Source organism: Sus scrofa, chromosome 5, assembly GCF_000003025.6.
Source record: "Sus scrofa isolate TJ Tabasco breed Duroc chromosome 5, Sscrofa11.1, whole genome shotgun sequence".
NCBI classification, from domain to species: Eukaryota; Metazoa; Chordata; class Mammalia; order Artiodactyla; family Suidae; genus Sus; species Sus scrofa.
Window position 1 is genome coordinate 21,040,517 of NC_010447.5, and position 11,872 is coordinate 21,052,388.

Sequence of the window (11,872 nt, forward strand, 5' to 3'; positions counted from 1 at the left end):
ATCCCTGAAGCGTACATTCCCTACATCAAGGAAATGAAATTCACTTTTCTCCTTGTGATGTGAGTAGAATCAGCTCCCACTAAGTAGAGTTCTCCAGTACAATGCCAAGGTGGTAATATTATAAAAAGAAGGAGAGATGAGGGAAACATTAGCCTGGTCTTAAGAGACAGGTAGTTGGCAGGTACTACCGCTGAAAGAGAGGGAATTTTAAAAGCTGCATATTTACTGTTGGTAATTGAGATAAATGGAATAGACAGATATATAAATAGACACTTCATATATAAAGAAAGACAAAATGAGTGTTTCGAAGACATCTAGGAAGTTGTTTCCACATGCCAATCAAACCACTGTACCAGAGACTCCACCAATTTAATGATAGATGAAGGGAGTCCTGGCCACATTTCGATGTGATGGAAGTTCATTTGCTCCATAAGTAATCTCAGAAATTAGCGAAATATTTTAAGGAAACATCAAAGTTTGAAACTAGTACTTTATTTCTTTCCTAGAGTGAACATATGGTGTGAAAAAATACTGTACAGAATAAAACATAAAAATCTTGTCCATCAGTTGCAAATAGAAAAGTCCTAATAAAGCATACCTTTGACATTCCTCATTGTTTCACTTGTAATTGTACCTCAAATGGTTCACAATAAGTGAACCTCCAGTTGAACAAAAAGATACCAGTAGGAGCATCTAATTGTATTTCTCAGCTCTGGCCCTTAGGAATCCATCCTCACTGTGAATACATTTTGGTTTCTCAACTATGAGATACTCACCTTATTTTTATTTATTTATTTTTCTTTCTAGGGCCACACCCATGGCATATGGAGGTTCCCAGGCCAGGGGTCCATTCAGAGCTGTAGCCACCAGCCTACACCAGAGCCACAGCAACACAGGATCCGAGCCGCATCTGCAAACTTCACCACAGCTCATAGCAATGCCAGATCCTTAACCCACTGAGAGAGGCCAGGGATCGAACCTGCAACGTCATGGTTCCCAGTGGATTCATTAACCACTGAGCCACAACGGGAATGCCACGTCACCTTATTTTTAAATTAGGAAATATTTATATGCACTCTGTATAACTAAAGGGAAGATAACAGCGTTCAAAAGATAAACGGAAGTTAAGACACCTTTCTAGCTTTTCAAAAGTGGGAGTTCTGATCGTCTGTGTGCAAACAGATTTTCACAATAAAGACACCTTTTATTTCCTTCATTGACAATTGTTTGCACGAAAAAAACTGAATAAGAGGGTCCTTAGGGGCCCTAAATGAAAAAAGTTTCTAATGAATCTAAAATGTAAATTATTTTGGAAAAAAAAGTCCCAACCCAAGCCCCAATGGGGTTAATGTCCTTAGAGAGAAAAGGTGCAATAGTAGCAACAAACTAAATCCAGCCGTAGAAAAATAAGATTCTAATTACAAATCAGAAACAATTTTTCATTATATATTCACGCATGGTTTAAAGGTGCAATGAGTTAGAAAATAGCTTTCTTATCTAAATTGTACACATAATCATATTTAAAATAGAAAAATTCAAAAGTAGAAAAAAAGAGCTGAAAAATTTAGAACCTCTAATACTCAGAAATAAATATTTTTGTCTTGGCATTTGTCCTTCCAAATGTTGTCCATATTTATATACACATGTATTTTAAGTATAATATTACACACAGCATTTTAATTTAAATTTACTTTTTTACCTAAAAATGTACAGTAAACATCTATTTCAATTAAAAAAGACATAAGCTAGTATTTATATTTCAGTATGGTGTTTACTACACATTTTCTTTAAATGTGTTAATGAAGTGCCTTTCTGTTCCTAGTTTGCTAAGATTTTTGTAATCATTAATGGATATTGATTTTTATCCATGCCTTTTCCACATCTGTAGAGATCATTATGTTTTTACATTAACTCAGTTAAAGTGGTGACACATGAATAGATTTTCTGATATCAAACCAACCATATACTTCTGAGATGAATACACTGGGTCAAACTACACTATACTTTTAATAAGTTACTGACTTGGTTTACTGATACTTTCTTTGTGGGGGCCGGGGGAGGTATGGTTTCTTTTGGTTTTTTTTTTTTACCTCAATGAATTTTATTACATTTATAGTTGTTCAATGATTATCACAACCTGATTTTATAGCATTTCCCAAATCTCCAGCCCATCCCCCCAACCCACCAACCTGTCTCCTTTGGTAGCCATAAGTTTTTCAAAGTCTGAGTCAGTTTCTATTTTGCAAAGTTCGTTGTATCCTTTTTTTAGATTCTATATATAAGTGATAGCATATGACGTTGTTGTCTCACTGTCTGACTAACTTCACTTAGCATGATAATTTCTATGTCCATCCATGTTGCTAAAAATGCCATTATTTCTTTCCTTTTTGTGGATGAATAATACTCCATTATGTATATGTACCATGTCTTCTTTAGGCAAGCCTCTGTCGATGGACACTTAGGTTGCTTCCACGTCTTGGCTATTGTATATAGTGCTGCAATGAATTTTGGAGTACATGTGTCTTTTTGAGTCATGGTTTTCTCTAGAGAGATGCACAGGAGTGGGATTGCTGGACAAAGTGGTAATTATATTTTTAGTTTTCTGAAGAATCTCCATAATGTTTTCTATAGTGTTTACACCAATTTACATTCCCATCAACAGTGTAATAGGGCTCCTTTTTCTCCACACCCTCTCCAGCACTTATTGTTTGTAGACTTTTGGATGATGGCCATTCTGGCTGGTGTCAGTTGGTACTCATAGTAGTTTTGATACGCATGTATCTAATAATGAGTGGTGTTGAACATCTTTTATGTGTTTTTTGGCCATCTGTATGTCTTCTTTGGAGAACTGTCTGTTTAGATCTTCTACACATTTTTTGATGGAGTTGTTTGGTTTTTTTGGGTATTGGGCTGCAGGAGATATAAATTTTGGAGATTAATCCCTTGTCAGTCCCTTCATTTGCAAATATTTTCTCCCATTCTGTGGGTTGTCTTTTTATTTTGTTTAGAGTTTCCTTTGCTGTGCAGAAATTTTTCAGTTTAATTAGGTCCATTTATTTACTTTTTTATTGTCATTATTCTATGCGATGGATCAGAGGAGATATAGCTGTGGTTTATCAGAGAGTGTTTGGGCTATGTGTTTTACAGTATCTGGTCTTATATTTAGGTCTTTAATCCATTTTGAGTTTATTTTTGGTGTTGTGTATGGTGTTAGGAAGTATTCTAATTCTAATTTAATTCTTTTACATGTAGCTGCCCAGTTTTCCCAGCACCATTTATTGAAAGGGTTGTCTTTTCTCCTTTGTCATAGATTAGTTGACCATGGGTGTGTGGGTGTGTGGGTTTAGTTCTGAGCTTTATATCCTGTTCCACTGATCTATATTTCTGTTTTGTGCCAGTACCATACTGTTTCGATGACTATGGCTTTGTAGTATAGTCTGAAGCCAGGGACCCTGATGCCTCCAGCTCCGTTTTTCTTTCTAAGGATGGCTTTGCCATTCTGGGTCTTTTGTGCTTCCAAACGAACTTTAAAATATTTTGTTCTAGTTCTGTGAAAAATGTCCTTAATAATTTGATAGAGATTGCGTTGAATCTGTAGATTGCCTTAGGTAGTATAGTCATTTTGACAATTTTGAGTCTTCCAATCCAAGAGCAACAACTCTAAACAAAATAAAAAGACAATCCACAGAATGGGAGAAAATATTTGCAAATGAAGGGACCGACAAGGGATTATCTTTCCATCAGTTTGTGTCATCTTTGATTTCTTTCATTAATGTCTTATAGCTTTCAGAGTACAGTTTACTGATACTTGCTTTGGGATTTCTTCATCTATGTTTTTGACTAAGATTCTTCCGTAATTTTCTTTCCTGACAGTACTTGTCAGGTTTGAGTATTGAGTTTATGCTACAATGAGTTGGGAATACATATTCTATTTACTGGAAGAGTTTGTGAGGTAATTTCTCTTTGCATGATTTGTAGATCATGTTATTTCAGTCAAATAGGATGGGGGTGTTTTGTGAGAAGTTTTTTGACCATTTATTCATTCCCTTAATGAACACAACACATTTTTTTTCCATTTTTAAATCAGTGCTAAGCATATATAGCACATGCACAGCTATAATTATCAAATAAGTAAAATTATTATTATTGCTGTAAGTAACAGATGCATAAATCAATGGAACAAAATAGGGAGCCCAGCAAAAACTGACCCAAAATGGTCAATTAATTTATGATAAAGGAGCCAGGAATATACCATGGGGAAAGGACAGTCTCTTCAATACAGTAGAAAAAAAAATAAAAGGTAAAAACTAAAAACTAAAAAAAAAAAAAAAAGAGTATTGGAAAAACTGGACAGCCACATGCAAAAGAATGAAAGTGGACCCCTGTCTTCTACCATACACAAAAATTAACTCAGAATGAATTAAAGTCTTGAACACAAGATCTAAAATCAAAAACTCCTAAAAGAAAACATGACATTAGTATTGGCAATGAATTTTTGGGTTTGATACCAAAAGCAAAGGCAACTAAAGCAAATATAAACAAGAGGTCACCTAGAGGGTGTGACCATTGCTTGACTTGAAAGCTGGACCCTGGGAATCTGAGGCTCCTTACCCCTCTGTTATCCTTGGAATGAACGTTCTGCACACCATTCCCATAGCTGGAGCTGTTTCAGGGATGAAAACTTGAGAGAATGTGCTGTTGAGACCGTCAGGACTGAATACATGACTGAACCAAAGTAATACCTCCATAAATTGTTAAGATCTTGGTGGATGGGTGCCCAAATCTACTCAGCGTATGGCCAGCCAACACAAGCCTTGTACGGAAGTTCTTTTATTTATTAAAACCACCATCTCCCTGCCCTCCATATTGGAGCCAGTTTTGAATTTCAATTGGACTGAAAAAAAACCTCCTAAGGTTGTGAACCAACATGGGGCTGCATCTAACTGAAAAGGAAACCATCAACAAAATGAAAAGGCAACCTGCTGAATGGGAGAAAATATTTGCAAGTTCTATATTGGATAAGGGGTTAATATCCAAAATTAATAAAAAAAACTCCAAAAGAAAAGAAAGAACTAATACAACTCCATAACAAAACAAAAACAAACAAAAATCCAATGTAAAAATGGGCAGAGGATCTGAATAGACATCTTCCAAAGAAGACACACAGATGGTCAAGAGGCACAGCAATACTGCTTCGAGCACGTCTGCGACCTACACCACAGCTCACAGCAATGACAATTCTCATTTTTACATTTTTAACTTCCTTTGTCCAGAACAAGACCCCATTTTAAGCCATTACTTGAATAGAGTTCACATTCTAAAGTCATTTTTCTCTACAGGATGTTTTCATTTTAGTACTTAGGCTGCAAAAAGGCAAATGACTAAAAAGAATTTGTAGCATAAATGCCAATTTACAACAACTGTCTAGAGACTTCCACACCAAAGCCTAGAAGTTGCTATAGTACAGGTGAGAACTAACATGATTCTTCCATATGCTCAGACTCCTTCACTAAATAATACTGTCATAAGGTCCAGAAAAGAAACCTTAGTGCCTTCCAAAGCTGCATAATTTTCCAAACGATTTTCCTCTGGTTGCAGAGCCTGTCCATTTCTTCAATCTTTTTTTAGTCGTTTAGCTTTTGCAATATTTTCTTGACGTTTTTGTTTCTTCTTTTGCTCCTTTTCCCTGGCCTCGATCACCCTGGCCAATTTCCAGGACAGTACAGCACTTGCTGAAAACAGTGGAGTAAGAGCCAAAATAATTGTTGTAAGGAAGCCATATGGATCCTTTGCAGGCCATTCTACAATATACTTAGCCCAAGCTTTTATATTAAACATCTTTGTAGCGGTCTTATGCTTGAGTAGTAATTTTGTCCTGGGATTATTAGCCAATCACAATGTCAGGTGACCCTTAGTTATCATAGGCTTTAGTTCTACCATACGCTTCTGAGCGAAGGCTTAAATTCTATGTTCTGGTTGAGTTGAAAAGACCGACCCTCCACCCCTGGGAGCGCGGGCCGGCAGGGCTCGCACAGCAGGCTTTCCCCGGGTATGCAGGGTCATCCCCACCACACGTCGCGCAGCTGGCTCAGTACCCACTACCTCTAGGCATGGGGGCAAGACCACAGCAGCGGGTGCCACCAGCCTCCCCTACATCGCGCCCTGAATGTTGAGCTCCAACCCGCTCTCCCCACTCACCCTATAAATTTTATTTTTTTACTTTTGTTATACTTTATTTACAATGTTCTGTCAATTTCTGCTGTGCAGCAAAGTAACCCAGTTATACATATATATGCATTCTTTTTTTCACATTTTCCTCCATCATGTTCATCACAAGTGACCAAATATAGCTCCTTGGGCTATACAGCAGTCTAGTTGCTCATCCATTCCAAATGCAATAGTTTGCATATATACTAACCCTAAATTTCCAGTCCATCCCACTCCCTCCCCCTCCCCCTTGGCAACCACAAGTCTGTTCTCCATGTCAGTGAATTTGTTCCTTTTTTGTAGATAGGTTCATTTGTGCCATATATTAGATTCCAGATATGTGATACCATATTGTATTTGTCTTTCTCCTTCTGACTTACTTCACTTAGTATGAAAGTCTGGTTCCGTCCATGTTGCTGCAAATGGCATTATTTTGTTCTTTCTCATAGCTGAGTAGTATTCCACTGTGTATAGACACCACATCTTCTTAATCAAGTCATCTGTTGATGGACATTTATGTTGTTTCCATGGCTTGGCTATTGTGAATAGTGCTGCAATGAATATAGCGGTGCATGTATATTTTTCCTTTTTTTTTTTTTTTTGGTTTGCTTTTTAGGGCCACACCCACAGCATATGGATGTTCCCTGGCTAGGAGTCTAATCGGAGCTGTAGCTGCCAGCCTTTGCCAGAGCCACAGCAACGTGGGATCCAAGCCATGTCTGCAACCTACACCACAGCTCACGGCAATGCCAGATCCTTAATCCACTGAGCAAGGCCAGGGATCGAACCCACAACCTCGTGGTTCCTAGTCGGATTCATTAACCACTGAGCCACGACGGGAACTCCCTCATTGTAGTTTTGATTAATGATATTGAGCAGATTTTCATGTGCTTTGAGTCATCTGTCTGCTTTCTTTGGAGAAATGTCTGTTTAGATCTTCTGACCATTTTTTAACTGGTAAAGAGTACTATATCAAGTAATTTTTCTTAAACCTTTAAACAAAGAAAATTTTTCTGAAAGTTTTAGTACTGTCAACAGTTAAATTTTGCTGATCTCAGTAAATGTAGACTGTTCTCAAGTCAGCCTTCAAATTATCTCATTTAAAAAATGCACTTCTCTGAGGCGATTTAAGATGTGTGTACTGATATTAACACAACTTTGGAGTCATATAAAAGTGGATTTGATTACGAATCCATCACTTATAAAACTACCTAACCTCCAGGAGTCTCATTTTCTCAAAATGAAATATTGATTTCAGAATCAGCAATAATATATAAAAAGTTAGGCACTTAACAGTCTGACTGAAAACTAGCTTTCTTAATCAATCATGTCTTATCATTACATGTATGTCCACTACTATCATTCTTATATTATTTGAAAGTGCAATATATTTTCTTTGGGGTTCAAATTGTTTTTGATCCATTACTCCTATATCCAAGCCTTGTCTTTTTTTAAGATTTTAGTTAACATTTTTTGAATATGCTGTACATACAGAAAGGAAAAATCCCAAAACTCTACAGTTTGAGATTATTCATTTCTGTTTCTCCAGTAGCTAATATGGTTTCTCTAGCCTTAGGAGACCATGGAGTGTTCTGCTGGCTCCCTGTAGCCCACTAACCAGGCAAAGCACTTTCCCTCTACCTTGTTTTTGAATATCTGTTGCTGTGCAATGTATCTCCCCATATTTTAGTGGATAAGACAAAATGTTATCACTAGTAGTTATAAGAGTGGATGGGGGCAGCTGAGTGGTTCTCAAATGGCTCTTCATTTTGTTGTAATCACTGGTGACTGCATGTAAAGACACAGCTGAGCAGATATCCAAGAAGGTTTCTGAGACACGTGTCACTACAGCTTAACATGGCTGGATGAGATGGCGGCTAACCAGATATCTCTCTCTACACCACCTCTCTGCAAGGCTATCTTGGGCTTCCTCATTGCATGGCAGTCTCAGGGTATTCAAGCTTCTCACATAACTCCTGGACTCCTACAGAGCATATGTTCCAAAAAAGAAGGCAGAATCCACATGTCTCCAGTGACCTAATCTATGAAGTGACACGACTTCACATCTATAGCATGCTAATGGTCAAAATCAAGTCATAGGGCCAGTCGAAATTAAAAGGAAGAGAAAAGAAACTACTTCTTTTGATCAGGAATGTACAAAGAATTTGCAAAATGTCCTTAATCCACCCACAGTCATGAATCTGAAAATGACCTCGGGGGCAAAAGGAGCTATTTACAATCAGTTCATCCACGGAGTTCCCGTCGTGGTGCAGTGGTTAGCGAATCCGACTAGGAACCATGAGGTTGCAGGTTTGGTCCCTGCCCTTGCTCAGTGCGTTAACGATCCGGCGTTGCTGTGGCTATGATGTAGGCTGGGGGCTACAGCTCCGATTCGACCCCTAGCCTGGGAACCTCCATATGCTGTGGGAGCGGCCCAAAGAAATAGCCAAAAAAAAAACCAAAAAAAAAAACAATCAGTTCATCCTTCCACAGTTCTGCCCTTTCCAGAATCTTAGCTTCTCTGGTCCCTTTTGTTTCAAACGCAGTCTGATGTCTCTAAGTCAATAGCTTTTGTGTTTTACCCATATTTGTTTGTTGTTTTTGAGACAATTACAGGCATGTCTTAGAGAGATTGCAGGTTCAGTTCCAGACCACCACAATAAAAGTGAATATCATAATGAGTCACAACATTTTTTCGGTTTCCTGGTGGATATTAAAGTTATGCTTACACAATATTGAATCCTATGAAGTGTCAAATTCCACTGTGTCTAAAAAAAATCAATGTACATATCCTAATTTAAAAATACTTTACTGCTAAGAAATGCTAACCATCATTTGACAACAAAGGTTTGCTACAAAACTTCAATTTGTTAAAAAGGCCATATCTGCAAAGTACAATTAAAGCAAAGCACATCATTGCAGTTCCCGTCGTGGCTCAGAAGTTAACAAATCCGACTAGGAACCATGAGGTTGCAGGTTCAATCCCTGGCCTTGCTCAGTGGGTTAAAGATCTGGTGTTGCCGGGAGCTGTGGTGTAGGTTGCAGACTCGGCTTGGATCCCGAGTTGGATCTGGCATAGGCCGGCAGCTATGGCTCTGATTCGACCCCCAGCCTGGGAACTTCCATATGCCACAGGAGCGGCCCAAGAAATGGCAAAAAGACAAAAAAAAAAAAAAAAAAAAAAAAGCAAAGCACAGCATCATTTTGCCTGTGCTCAGAAAAGGAAGTATGCCAAATATCTTTAAAGACTATTTGGCTATGTTTGTATTTATGTTATATTGGGGGCATATGGTTTAATAAGTTCAGATTAGCAGAGGCAAGGAATATTATTTATTATAATTTTTGAAAAACCAGCTATTTATCATGAGGCAGGATTAATGAGGCATCTTCACCTGAAGATGAAGAGAACTTACAGTTCCTAAGAATCCATGTTTTTTATCCTGTTGAAAATGGAAAGTATTTAGAAAAAGGTTGTATTACAAAGAGGGGAAAGCACAACATGGAAAGAATAGATTCAATACAGAAGACTAATGACTAATGTATATTTGAGAAAAGTAAAATGAATGCATTGAAATGTAGATCGGGAAGACAGAAGTTTCAGAAAAGTAGAGAACTGTCCACCTGCATGATGCCAGGACTATCAAGGTTCTGACTTGCTTCTCAACTCTCTACTGCTCCTCAACATTAGGGGATTGCACAACCCCAGTGCCTCAGTTTCCATCCATACGTTGATGCTTATGTTTTAATTTGAATTCCCAATATGAAGATCGAAATATATTTCAATCAAAATTTCTTTGAAAGATTGGCAAGTCTTTTAAAGGTGTCATAAAAGGACTGCTTTACTTGTTTATTTCTCAGAGTATAAATGAAGGGGTTCAACAAAGGGGCAACAGATGTAGGGAGCAGAGATACTCCCTTATTAATGGCCACTTCATCCTTGGCTGAAGGTTTGATATACATAAAGATGCAGCTGCCATAGGTCATGGAAACCACAATCATGTGGGAAGAACAGGTGAGAAAGGCTTTCTTCCTTTGATGGGCAGACGGGAATCTTAGGACCGTCCTGATGATGTATATGTAGGACAGAACGACACACACAAGGGTCACTATGAAGGACAGCACAGCACAGAATAAAATCACCTGCTCAATGAACCAAGTATCTGAACAGGAATTCTTCAGAATTGGAGCAGTGTCACAGAAAAAATGGTCAATAACAGAGCCACAGAATTCCAGACGGAGGCTCAGGCCAAGGGGTGGAAGGATAATCAATAAGCCAGATACCCAACAACAGAGGATGAGATTCCTGCACACTCTGCTGTTCATGATGCTCATGTAATGCAGGGGTTTGCAGATGGCCACGTAGCGGTCATAGGACATCACTGCCAAGAGGAAAAATTCTGTAGCTGCAAAGAGGACGATAAAAAAGATTTGGCTGAAGCAGGCACTGATGGTGATGGTTTTGTCCCCACTGGATATGATGTGCAGATAGGTGGGCACACAGGCGGTTGTGAATGAGATTTCTAAGAAAGAGAAATTTTGAAGGAAAAAATACATCGCTGTTTTTAAATGAGAATCCACCAAGACTAGAGAAATTATGGTCAGATTCCCAATCACACTGAATACATATGTGATCAACAAAAAGGCAAAAACCAGAATCTCCAGTTGTGGGTCATCTGTCAAACCCAGTATGATGAACGTTGTTATGGTCGAATGGTTTCTCATCACTGACTTCATGCCCAATCTTCACACAAAAGTCACAGAACATCGATCTGAGGAGCAATGTCAAAATACGACCGAATCAGACAGCATCCATCAACACCAAGCGAACCTAGTCACACACACTTCCTTCTGATCGGGGGTTTTTTGTTGTTATTGTTGTTGTTGTTTGTCGTTTGCTTTTTGGAGCCTCACCTGTAGCATATGGAGGTTCCCAGGCCAGGGGTCAAATTGGAGCTACAACTGCCAGCCTACACCGCAGCCTCAGCAGCGCGGGATCCAAGCCACTTCTGTGACCTACACCACAGCTCATGGCAATGCCGCATCCTTAACCCACTAAGTGAGGCCAGGGATCGAACCTACATCCTCATGGATCCTAGTCAGGTTCATTAACCGCTGAACCACTAAGGGAACCTCCCCATGATGGGGTTTTGATGTGGTAATTCCCTCAAATCCACCGAAATCTACCACAGGGGGAGGCTAAGCTTATGGGAAATTTCTCTTGAAAATTACTGCTATTGAAATTGTTTTCAATATTCTAAGATCTCCCAGTTCACAGCACTATTTCCAACTCACTTTCTTTTTAAGTCCATACTTTGAGCTTTCTCCTATTGGATCAGGAGTTGACCACTGTTGAGCTATTTTTTATGGGTCACAGAGGGCTTTTCTTCCAAAACACTTGTACTCAGAAGCTAAATCCTTAAAATTCCTTTTCTTAAAGTTGTGTTACCTGATAAAATGTAAATACACAGAGGATGGCATTATGGCCTTGGTACATAATCTCTCCAGATTCCTCCTCAGCCCTCCTGAAAGGTCAAGTGAGATTTCTCCCAGAAAATAAGTCATTCAATGGCCCTGTCTCCTGAATTTCTCTGTTATTCCCTGATTTTCCATCTCTCTCTTCAGCAGAGGGCTTTAATGCATAATTATTTCAATTTTTTAAAGGGTT

General features: G+C 38.6%; 2 protein-coding genes across 2 annotated transcripts; both read right to left on the reverse strand.

The window, feature by feature from the left end:
- On the reverse strand, positions 5,557–6,179 carry LOC100737049 (small integral membrane protein 15-like). Its single transcript, XM_013997608.2, has one exon. It carries the CDS (start codon positions 5,836–5,838, stop codon positions 5,614–5,616), a length of 225 nt encoding a protein of 74 aa, XP_013853062.2. The 5' UTR covers positions 5,839–6,179; the 3' UTR covers positions 5,557–5,613.
- LOC110260850 (olfactory receptor 6C2-like) lies at positions 9,397–10,970 on the reverse strand. Its single transcript, XM_021093121.1, has one exon. The coding sequence runs from the start codon at positions 10,939–10,941 to the stop codon at positions 9,991–9,993; it is 951 nt and encodes a 316-aa protein (XP_020948780.1). The 5' UTR covers positions 10,942–10,970; the 3' UTR covers positions 9,397–9,990.